The 12,449-nt window shown below is 41.2% G+C and overlaps 2 protein-coding genes across 8 annotated transcripts in view; one reads left to right on the top strand and one right to left on the bottom strand.

Annotated features, from left to right (window-relative positions):
* LOC116850918 (gastrula zinc finger protein XlCGF17.1-like) overlaps positions 1–12,449 on the top strand; it is a 74,541-nt gene that overhangs the window by 7,150 nt on the left and 54,942 nt on the right. The gene's annotated exons all lie outside the window — the stretch shown is intronic.
* On the bottom strand, positions 6,910–9,157 carry LOC116850921 (mitochondrial pyruvate carrier 1-like). The gene is made up of 3 exons (XM_032829778.1): positions 8,463–9,157; positions 7,764–7,864; positions 6,910–7,162 (listed from the first exon to the last, which is right to left on the bottom strand). Exons 1-3 carry the CDS (start codon positions 8,519–8,521, stop codon positions 7,011–7,013), a joined length of 312 nt encoding a protein of 103 aa, XP_032685669.1. The 5' UTR covers positions 8,522–9,157; the 3' UTR covers positions 6,910–7,010.

Raw genomic sequence — 12,449 nt, 5'->3', positions numbered from 1 at the left:
GAATCTATATGATCACGTTTGCAAAAGAACGGTGCGAAGAAAATGTCGCTATCATTTACGACGCGCATGCTTCATCGGAAGCGAACGGGTAGACGACAGCGGCTCATACATCAGACACCTAATTCCTCCTTTCGCTCAAGTGTTAACTCTTATATCTTATCCATTTAGAAGTTCCATTTGGCGATGTCCGTGGGACCGGTCATCTTGTCGTTCCTAAATTGACGAGCCATTACGTGTCGTTGGTGTTTTCTCGCACAGAATTATCCGGTGAAACCAATAACTTTACCAAAGAGTTATTCAAGCGTACACTCCATCTTAACTTTTATGATTTCTTTGATGGATTTTGATTATCGGGCCTCAAATAGACCGAGGAGCCTTTTAGAATTTACTTCCTATATAATTCTTAAATATAGTTATTTAATTTTTAATATTATTTGATTATGTAGTATGTATTATCATACAAAAAAGAAATGCTGCTTAAGATATTTTAATAAGGAACTTGTGTGTGTGTATGACGGAAAAAAATTTCAATAATTGTGCTGTACAGTGTGATTAACATTAATGTTATTGAACAGTGTTATATCGCGCGCACGAGACTTCTGTAGCTTTCTAATTATAAGGATGCACCTCGCGGTTTCGCGATCGATCGAAAGTAGCTTTTAGTCGAACGGTGGCCTCGGCAAATCAACTATGAAGAATTGTGGAGATACAGAAAGCGAAATTGGATATTGCTGCTAAATATTTGAAAAGGCTTCGGATCCGTAGAATTTCCTTGATATCCCATGAGACCATCTGCGTCTCGCAAGTTCGCCAGGAGTCCTCCCCTCCTTCGATTTTGAGTGATCAATTAGCAAAAGAGCTTTTTTCAGTGTCGCTTCGTCCATTCCGTATTGAGAAAGAACCGATATCTTGTCTTAAGATCGCAATCCTACCCATCTTTTGTTTCATGATTCACCAGATTTATTAGACGACTTAAAACTTTAGCAAGCGGAAATGCTATTTAATTATTCGTTCTGATATTACTGTTGTGGTTTAATGTATTTTAGCAGAATGTTTGGCTATATATAATTATAATAATTATTTAATATCTCGTTTTGATCATAAGTTGGCATAATTAATAGATAACTAGGACGAGCGAGATGTGAATTATGTAATTCACTACTTCTGAAAATATAACCACCAGGTAAAAGGAAAACCTATTACACGTACATGTTAAAGTCCGTCAGAATCAAAGCTGACCAGCTTTCGTACTTCAACCGAATTACTCTACGACGGCTCGTCTATCCTGATCGAAGGGGACGAGAACGTAGACCCTGCTCGGGGAGAATTTTAAAATTGAAGATTCTGGCCGAGAGACGTAGGTAGAAGTACGATTCCCCTGGTTCGATCCCGGCTCGGTTCGGGAGAATGTGTTTTTCCGCGCCCTCAAACACGTCACATGAATAAAAAATATCCTTCAAAGTTGCCAACCCCAGCGTCTGGCGGAGCCACTACCAGTAGCTCCCCGGGCCGGAGTGCGGAGCACTGTATATCGGGGTAAATGGAAATCGAAAGAAATCGAAGGGAAGAAGGTCGTGCGTTATCGCGGCTCTCGCCTCAATAAAGCTGGCTCGTAATTCCACAAGTGTCGGAAACTAATCTTAGAATTCGCAAACTTCACTCGACAAAATCGCTCGATCTGAATTCACTTAATAAAGAAAGTAATAATTATTCTGCGAACTATTCGATCATATACAGGATATTGGATTATATGCAGGACCCCTTCGGCGATGCATATATCTCTCGCATTCTTCCCGTTTTTCAGCAATTATTAAATGAACCCTATCCCCGAAGAACGCAATTATCTACCGCGTGATTTGCACATCCCCTTGCAGAGTCGACAACCCTGCGCGAGCTGGTAGTTTTTCTATCGATCTCCGAGGTTGAAACCATCGCACGAGTCCGAAAGTTCAACGGGCAAAAATGGCGAAGACGGCGATTCGGTAGGTCGGCGTCGATAGCTTCTTCCCGCTGAAGCTAACCCTAATATATTGGATCGAGTTTACAGGGGATGGAGTCACGTTGCGCGGGATACAGCGGGTAGAGATCCGCGAAGGTGGGAGCCGAGGGGTAGGAAGGTTACGAGTCATAAACCATCCTCAGTCGCTGAAATCGTTCTATATGCGAGTGTTTGTGTGCGTACGCGTGTGTATGTGCACGTCCTCGCGCGCGCTCGTCTATCTACTTCCGGATCCGCACGGTAACACGCGTGATTCTCGCCGAGTACGAGAAGCAGGAGTTGTTTACTGCTTTCTGTGAACTTTTAAAGAAACCGAATGTGTGTGTCATCGATCGATTCGCTCGTAGAATCAATATGACATTTATTAATTTCGCAAAGCGTCGGTATTTTGGTAAAATAAAACTACACCGATGAAATAATAGAGAAAAAATATATTCTGTGTAACACACATTTGTGTGTGTATGTGTGTGTGGAGTAAGAATATAAAATATATATTTCAGAGAGCTTTTATAAGAAGAAAAAGAAGAGAATATTTCTTTTCCATGAAGCCATATTTAATAAATTTGTAGAAGTAAATTTAAAGTTGTAAAAGAGGTATTTGATAAGCTTTATCCATATTTTAAAAGCCTCCACCAAAAAGTAAATTTTTATATTACCATCATTGATTAAAACCATTGATTTGTCAATTTTAAGATATTTGTGAAATGTAGTGATACATTGCGCTGACAGTTCAGGTTGAGAACCGCGACGGGTGTGTAATATGAAGATAAGATGTCCCCTATGTTCCCATGTGTGCCAGGCTTCTCGATCGGGGATTATGTTGCCATCTACGTTGACCTCACCCCCTCGAACGAAAACATCTCGTCCTAGTGCGCCGACCAGTCGGCCCAACCCCATAACCTTTCGCGCTCTTATGTTCGTCATTTCCCATGAATTTTCGTTTCTTATTTGTCGTAAAGGTGTAAAAAGAAACGGGCAAACACTCCTCCGCACTTCTCGACATTACTTGCATTTTTGGTGAAATTGTGGCACCTACCGGCGAATCGAGAGATGTACGATCAAGCGCGTGTATTCTTTCGAGTGATGAGGCGCGATTCTCGCGAACACATATTCATAGACATGGATGTTCTTTGAAAGAGAGATAGGCGGTCGAATTTTAGTGTTTATATAATTTAGAGGCACGATACGCAAGATGGTACCCTCATGATTTTTTAACGCAGCACGCGCTTTTACGCCCTTATGGCTTACGATCGTGCTGTGACTCCCATGTTATTTTACAGGGGTTGCTAAAGTACACTTTTATGAATCCACCAGGAATGTGTGCACCTCGCGACCGGTGCGTTAAAATCTGCTGGATGTTTTCTATTCGTCGTTTTTGTAGCCGTGTCCAACAGACCTGAAAGCGTCTATTTCTCGTTGCTTCGGCGGCGACTGTGCGATAACAATCTACTTGGACAATTCACTACTTCTGGTATGAAGATCTCGCTGAAAAGTTGCTGAAGATATTTTTGTGTTGAAGTAGTATCCACGCGAAGTTATATTAGAGCGATATAAAATAAAAAGAAAATATTTGAATTTACTTTTATATTAATTTTGTCTAAAGAAACTAACGATAAGCTCAAATTTAAACACACACACACACAATTATTGAAAACTATTTCTTCATCGTTGTATAAAATGTACGCACCTAGAAAGCACTTTGTTATGCTATAATCAGAAATATTGTAGATATAGACTTAACGATTATGATTGGCGTTACGACCCTCTGCGTTTGCGTACGCGCAAAATATTTCCTCGATTTTCCAGAAACACTCTTATTCCTTTCCATCCCCGACATAAGAAATCGTCAGCATTCCGAATGGCAAGTCCAGTGTCAGCCTAATGTATGTCCTGCATGGTGAGGGTGTGCTTGATTCATTTCACCCTCGGGGTCCCCGCCGGCGCGCATTCGTCACGCATTTCAGGAGTCTTTTCGCTTGGCTCGCATCGAAAATCCACCCTGCGAGACTTTACACGGGCGTCATAAGCTGACGCACTTAATTTAAAGATCGTCCAGCGCGTCGAAAAGTCTTGGGCGCGAGGGTCGTTCCCCTCGGCTTTCTCTCCGTTTCTCTTTCTCTCACTTTTTCCTCTTCTTTTCTTTTTTTTTCTTCCGCCACAGTTCATGCAGCTCCGCGGGGGCGGCTTTACAATCCGGGCATTCCGCTTTACAGTTCATTTCGCTCGCGGCGGCGCTCTTTTCCTCTTCATCGAATTATTTCGAACTCGTCGACGGAAACGCTCTCCGATTGTGCCCGGCGTTTCCGAGGCGCCGTTTCTCGCGCGATTTCGATCGGCGGAAACTCGATCGAATTAGTGACGCTCTGTTTGCCCACCCAATGTCTCTACTCCACCGTTATTTATAACGTTATTCGATTTCAGTTATTTACTCATTTAGCTATTGCGTCAGCAGACATATTTGTAGATAATTAGTGAAGTCAACAGCAAATTGTTCCGCGCGTCGCTGATATGTTGACGCGTTAGATACAACTGCATTCAGTAATGCAGATGCATCAATCTACATTTGGTCATTAATCGTGTCAAATAGAATCCCTTAGACCGTACCGACTTTAACTCTACGTGTGATCGACACAGGGTGTCTTTCGCTGATCGGTCGACTTCGCGGCATCTTACCGATTCCAGTTGATCTGGTCGTCGTTGACGCAAGATTCGGAACGTCAAGTAACGAGGGGACGAGACAGAGAGAAAGAAAGAAAGAGAGAGAAAAGGAAAACGAGAGAGGGTCGCAGCTGCGTAGGCATGTGGCAAATTGCCGAGTTGCCCGCTGGAAGGGAACCATCCACGGAGGTGGAGGCGCCTCCGCGAAGGACGAAGTGGCGAGACCAGCAGGAAGGACGAAGCGGAGGAGAGGACGATAGACGCGGCGGTACGAGAAGGAACGATACGCGAGACGAGGTGGAAGGTAGGCGGCGGGTAATCTGTGATTCAAAGAGAGCGATCCATCTTGCGACATGCCAGGATTCAATCGGCGGCATTTGTTTGTGAAATCAGTCCCGCAGGACTCGCCCCGTCGCTCCTCGTCTCCGCGCTGCCCGATTCGCCGATTGTCTCCGCGCGGGTACGACAAAACCAGCAGAACCGAGGGACGTGAATGGAAAACGCGGGATATGTCTTATCGAGTGCTGTGTGCAAGCGATTCTTTCCCGTCGGTTTACGTAAAATAGGTATAATGGGTAAATAGAGAGACTTCGTGCAATTACGTTTTAATTGTACGTGAAGTGTAACCTTTTCGCAAGAGGTACTTAAAATGTCGTCCTCATATTTCGAGCGCGCGTTTAGCGCCTCGAGAGGCTGCTACTGATAAATTATTTTTCATTGGAAATATAATGTACCCCGTAAAGAAATTGATGCATGACGTCAACTGAAACATTCTCATCAGCGATCAGCAAAGGAGCGCCGACGGGGCGTGTCGCATGATCGACGCCAAGCAGGGCTAATAAGGCTATATATATTTATTCAGCTAGTCGGGGGTGGATTTTATATCCCTGGACAGGACTGAAGATACGAAAAGTGAGAGGCAGAGAAAGAGGCGAAGAGAAAGAGAGAGGGAGAGGGAAGAGGGGAGAGGGGAGAAAGAGAGAGAGAGTTTTAGAGGGTAAGGAAGACAGCGCGGCTTAGCATTCGGAAAAAACCGGAATACCGGGGATAGATTCGTGTGTCTGATCCGTGCCAGATCCCATAAAATGACCCTAGCACGATCGAGTGCCCGCCATGCCGTGCCCGCGCCCCCGGTGTGCGAAGAGAGGCCACCCCAGAAAATTATTGCTCTCCTTATATATTCGTTCGTACTGCTGGATTGGGGCCGAGCCGAATAAACTCGTGCCCTTTGGATACGATCGGGAAAGTAACATTTGACGGAGAAGAGGATAGCGAGGAAGACGAAACTACGAGACAACAAACTGATCTTTTTATATGTATTCTTCTTTTTGAGGAAATTAGTCAAATTGACAGCTTAACATATAAATTATATCGCCACAGAAAGTAACCTTGTATACGACTATAGGACGAGGAGAAAGAAGCATTCACTGGCAAATAATGTCGAGATATATAATATTGAAAGCAGAGAGACATATAAACGAACGATATCGCTACAGAGTAGGCGCTATAAATATCAAATGTCTCGTATCAGGAAAATCACGTGATCCCTTATCATTCCTGTTACAATTGTGGTGATACATAATCTTACAAAAAACAAGATGTTACACACAGCGTCTTGGAGCGTACGGATTGGTCTCGTTCTAGCATGTAATCACTGAATCATAAATATCACGTTAGTTACAATTAGCAGAAGAATAGTAACGGAATAACTTAATAAGCGGAATCGCTCAGGTATATATACGCAACAGTGTTAACATTGCGCCAAGGTACATTACGCCAGACCCTGAGGAGCCGGCTTTCCAATATATTAGCAACTATTACAATATATTACACGCCCTCGCGCACGCTTTTTAATAATTGCCGTAGTTAAATCTAATGCCGCTATTGTTTGCATCTTAGATTGTTGCAATAAAACTGTTAAGCAATGATGAAGTTTGCCGCATGTATCAGAGCGTTACTAGTTGATAACAAGCACCGATAGCGTGGAATATATTTTTATGTATATTTACACGTGATAACGTGGATGAGAAGAAACGAAAACAACTTTCACAGATAGTGCTGAATCTTTCTTAAGTATCTCATGTGTTCATTATTAATACTTTGCATCTATTTTTAATACAAATTTTATTTTTCACTATACACTATACATTATACACTATACACTAGTATATATACTATACTATATACCGCACCCACTTTCAAACAAAGTTGAAACAAAGTTTCTTAGAAAAAGGAAGATCAATAAACGAATATAATGATAAAACGAGTTTTATATTTGCAAGAGCATAAATATACACACGATATATTTTTCTTTTATGGCTACAGGCTTCCCATATCATTTCTTCTGGTCGAGTTACTGCTTCCCGCCGTAATGGTAGTCAAGGTACCTATAACCTTGCGTGAGCTGAGCCCCAGCGTTTGTCACGTGGCACGCTAACAGCAACAAATTTCGCGGTTGTACCTTCCAAGCGAATCGCATGAATACCATGGAGTACAGGGTCAAGGCTAAAAATTGTTCAAAAGAGAAGGAAATTAATTATTGCACGCGCGCACAGACCTGCGCGATCAATATGCGGATTCCTAAGTCGATATCTTTTCGTAACATGAATTTGATAGAAAGCTGATGTAGATAAAGTGAAGAACAAAGTTTAAGCGACGCGCTAAAGAGAGACTCGTCTCATCCATTATATTCATTCATTTATATTTCATTATTGTTTAAAGATAAGTTTTTAAAGCTTTCCCTTCCTACGGGAGGACGTGATTCATTGGAACACATTCATGAGAATTCGAGAAGGGCTTTTCGGAGCGGGCGTTACGTTTGAACATGGCTCGTAACATTTTACTCTAACATTTTACTTGTAGACCCGTTTTAGGTCGGTATGCATCTCAGACATTCGCGGCGTGCCGCTCATTAAGAAATAAACGGCTATTTGCTGCGCTCGAGCAGCAATTATTTTATGGGTCCCTCTCGGACTTCCCTCCTCCCTTCCTCTTAGCAGCTTCACTGCTTGCCACGCACCCTCTCGCTCTGTCGCGATACGTGATTATTATGAGACGGAGAATGAATTCTTCGAAAGGTCCGGCAGTAGAGTTATGTCGAACTCACCCAAAGTCATTTTGCCGCTAATGATTCTCGGATGCTTTCGCGTGTCGGATATGGCCGCTATAGGTATCATCCAGTTGAATACCGGACCCCAAAAGTGTGTGCTTAAAAAGTAGTTCATTTTTCATAAATTGTGCTCTTGCGACGAACATATGAGTACTAAAGTATCTAGAGCAGTCAAATGAGAGGTAAACGAACTTATTCACACAATTGTGATTGATAAACGCGTTAACTCCATAATAATTTATAAATATTAAATAAAATACAGCCAGATATGTATCCCAATGAAAGAGAAAATTATATATTTGAAAGTTATATATAAAATATTGGACATTGGGAAATGAGAAAGAACATGAACATTTTTAGAGAAATATCAATTTTTTATATAAACTCACACAAAAATATAGTGTTATTATTAAAATCTAATTTTTTAAAGAAATAAGATGTGCTATATATTATTCTCTCTCTCTCTCTCTCTCTCTCTCTCTCTCTCTCTCTCTCTCTCTGTCTATATATATATATATATATATATATATATATATATATATATATATATATATATATTTCTTGTTTAGGAAGGAACAGCAGTAATGAAATCATTAATTTGAGGTGACAATTTCCAATGTAACCTAATTGCCGTATTTCTTGTATATATACGATATTCTTAAGGCAATTTGTCCGTATGTTTTGTGTAAACATTACCTCATTAGGTAATCTCTAGTCTCTTTGGTTATCAGAGATTTCGGCACTTTCCTAGACATGATGGCGGAAGTCGACACGTTTTCGGTTTTAGCAAGAACGATTTTAGTCACACACACCACGAGGTTATTTGGATCGCGACAAATTGGTTATACTTGGTTTATATATGTAACCCCTAATCAGCTCCGACATTGACAGTACCAACTGAAAGGCGTCGAAGTCAAACGATAAAGCCAATACCCGGAAACATAGTTGATTTCCAAACGGTCGTTACTTCCGTTATCGCGACTCCTTATGATTTTATCACAGGCACACGCGATCTTGCTTATCTCGAGAATTTCTAATCAGCGTCAATTTCCACAGTAATTTCCTCTTGGAGTGTTCACACGTCGTTATGATTGACGCGTTATCTTATTGCACTCAGATTTCTTTTAAGAAATTAAATTTTAAAGTGAATACATACGCACACACATACATTCATACGTAGAATCACACCGAAGCGCTATGACTGACAGGCGATAAGCGACTTGATATTATCACTACGATAAGAGACAAAGTTGTAAAGCACTTCCTGAGACACGAGCAACGCGTTTGTACTTTCCGCACTTTGATTTTAAGTCTTTCTAATACAGACTAACGCGTCTTTTACAGCAGTTTCAAACGGCCGAGCTGCGCGCGATCTTTTCAGTTGAGTCTATGACTACTGAACGCTAACTGTCGGGACGTATCGCCAGAAAACCGGAATTTCAAGTCAAGATATTTTACTTCGTTGTTTACGAAACAAGCGTCGTTAGATGTGATTTCATAACAGGTATTTTCTCGGTGTGGCAACTGATTTGCATATCAAGGTTGTACGCTTATCATTGCATGCTACTTAACCGCATCTCACGCTTTATGAATGCGAAAACATGTATCTATTAATATGTATGTAGCGTACACTTGATTTACAATATCATTTAATTTTTATGCAATTCCAGATCCACTTTGATATTCAGTTTACTTGGTAGAATGTAAATGGAATTCACGAATAAACATTGTGAGGTTTCAATTCTTCTGTGAATTTCTATCATTCATTTAACTTCCGTATGCGTAGTCTCTTACATAGACAATGATAAATTCATGTTAAAATATCTTTGAAACAATCACAGCGTACACATATGTAGAAACTCATAATGGGAAAAAAAATATTATTCCTTGATATCGCGATGTATTTTTGACTTACACGTTTCGATTAAACAATTTCCTCACTAAGTGGACAAATCGCACGCACCAATCAGTCTTTTGTCGTGACCTTTTACCGTCTGTCAATCGATCTGCATAGCAGTTCACACGCATACCTTATCGTTATAACTCGTTCCTTTCTTTTTATATCGTCTCACGGAAAGTCTGACGTTTGCGAGAAGACATCCTCCTACCCTCCTCATAATAAATGCACAGGTTATTATTTCGCGCGTATAACATTGATAGCGCTATGAATGTTGCATGGAGGGGTACACGTCCTGAACGCAGCTCAACGGGGGTGGAAACCAGCTCGCGTATGGGGATTGTAACGGGGGATGTTGCCGGGCGCATGCGTCGCCGCGGGAATGGTATTATTGATCTAAGAAGGGGGCGGATTGTGGGACCCTCGAAGACCAGCAGTGTGTCAAGGCGATCCCGGCACCCTCGGCCTGACGATATTCCAAGTTCGATAAGCGACCATGATCGCTACTAGAGTTTCGGAGTAATTCCTCTCTTCGTGTAAATACACTACATTGTTTTTCGGGGACTTGGGGAGATAGACGAAAGTGTGGTTACAGTATAGATTTTCCACGCGGAAGTACAGTTGTTTTATATCGAAACAATGTACTTTTATTCCTAAACGTTATTCCTTCCGGTGTTATTCCACGATTGAGTTGTAGACCCAGTAAGGCTTACGAGATTCGTAAAATATTTGTATTTGTTGTGGGCTAACACAGGTGATCGTCTTGACATACGACATAAATATCTAATTTGATTTACTGTGCGATTCTTGTGACAAAATTGTAATGTACACAATCCGAGGGGTAATCTTAACATTTAATCTTAACATTTAATTTATAATCTTAGTTCCAAATCAATTTTTCAATTAATCAATATTCATGATGCACGAATATGATGCATATATTGCGCGTAATTAAGAAATTCATTTTTGCAAAATGTTAAGACTATTTCCTCGGATTGTATATATATTTTACGAGCATATAATTTCGGGATTTACTAGTTGAGTCATATTATGAGAGTGTAAGACCCGTATTAATAGTAGTTGCTCAAAACTTTATGTCTTATGTGAAGTATTAAAATTTTTATTTAAAATTAGATCGAAGTTTTTAGTCGAATTATGTCCATATCTATATATGTAATCATGACTTAATTAAAAACTGCCTCATGTAACTCTGAATTTAAATCTAAGTATCTCACACTGAAAGAAAAATATAGTTGTCTTTGGCGTAAACTATACTCTTTTGTGATTTTAACCACAAAAATAGTTAGAAAAACCATTATTTCAGTAAGTGTTGTTAGAAAAATGGTTCTTGTAATTATTTTTTTGGTTGAAATCACAAAAAGGTATAGTTGACGCCGAAAGCAATTATATTTTTCTTTCAGCGCACTGGAGACGAGTTTCAAGTAATAACTAATTAATACGGATTTAAGTTTTCCATCGACTTCTTCAATTCGTAGATACAAGTCAACCTTTAGATGCAAAAAGACAGAAAAGCTCTCTGTTTACGTAAAATATAGTAGGAAAACTTTCTCTTTTTATTTCATTCTCGTGGTATCCAATTTTCAAGAAAGGCTCGATTACGTATCGGGCGCCCCGAGCAGGCGCCCGATATACACGCACCTAGAATCGACTATGTTCCCTGCATATGCATTCCCGTATGTAGCATTCGCACGAGTGTCTCTCCCCATCCGAAAGCAAATCCTTATCCCGCGGTCCCTAGGTCCCCCAGGCCACCATCCCAGGCACTCAAGAGTATTGCCGCTATTTTCTGTCTCGCGTATTACGCCGTGGCGCGCATTTCGCGATCTTCCCGGAATGCCATTTACACGCGACGTTCCCTTTGACATGTATCAATATTTATTTTGACCTACCAGTCGCTTTGCTGATCTTGCAAGGTTGTTACACTTATAATGCTTAACTCCTTGTATTTATTAAAAGATGCGCTACTTAGAAATCTAGATATGTAATCTTGCTCGTAGAGCGTGTATGAGCAATAACGCAAGAATGTTCTACTTTTTACAGTGTGTAATATAGCCAAAATTTTACATAATTAAGTAAATAGTAAATTTTTAAGGTAAAGTATTTGCTCGGCACATCAATAAAGGAGTGCTATCTCCATGCGTCGTGGTAAATTAAATTACAGCGACAGAAAGCAATTGTTTGAAGTTCGGAAAACTCGTTAATTCGCGCAGAACGTTAGAGTACGAGGTCGAAACGAAGTTACCCGACTCACGCATCAATTCCTGCGCGGCACAAAGCAAAAACACGCGGTACATTCGCACGTATTTCATTTGTATTCGACTGGAGGAAATGGCGCGGCCTCTGATGTCTCTTGCTGACGCGCCCCGAAAAACCTTTTCTACTCCACCGTCGTCTTTCCGTGGGGTCCCCTCGGCTTGCGGAAACTGATCTGAATGCGTCCTACGTATTTGCCAACACCCCCGCGCTACGTCTTTTCAGAGTCGGCCGTCGACAAGCACTCGCCGCCGCTCGACACGTTTCATCCCCCTGCGAATAAAAAGTCGTGTGTCCACGTGAGTTCACCTCGAGTTTGAAGGGAAATCTAACATTCGCTGCGAAATCGTCACGCAAGCAAGCGACATGGCTCTGTGGATTTAGAGCCGCATTCTCATCTGCCTGAAACACGCTTCTCGATAGTGTAACGCACTCACCGATGACATTGTGCGATTGAAAATTTGACGTTACATTTTTATGGTTTAAAGGGCTACTAAAAGCCGAGTAGTGAG

Source organism: Odontomachus brunneus, unplaced genomic scaffold (assembly GCF_010583005.1).
Source record: "Odontomachus brunneus isolate Ranch 3 - 2012 unplaced genomic scaffold, Obru_v1 Obru_scaffold_160, whole genome shotgun sequence".
Classification (NCBI taxonomy): domain Eukaryota; kingdom Metazoa; phylum Arthropoda; class Insecta; order Hymenoptera; family Formicidae; genus Odontomachus; species Odontomachus brunneus.
Note: the sequence above shows the minus strand (reverse complement) of the source record. Positions and strands in the feature narration are given on the sequence as shown.

Excerpts from the sequence above, each read along its gene's own strand:
- LOC116850921 (XM_032829778.1), bottom strand. The coding sequence starts at position 8,521 with ATGTCTAGGAAAGTGCCGAAATCTCTGATAACCAAAGAGACTAGAGAT. Across the intron at positions 7,865-8,462 it reads ACTAGAGATTACCTAATGAG|CACACACTTTTGGGGTCCGG; the intron begins GTAATGTTTACA and ends CTACTTTTTAAG. Across the intron at positions 7,163-7,763 it reads TAGCGGCAAAATGACTTTGG|CCTTGACCCTGTACTCCATG; the intron begins GTGAGTTCGACA and ends AACAATTTTTAG.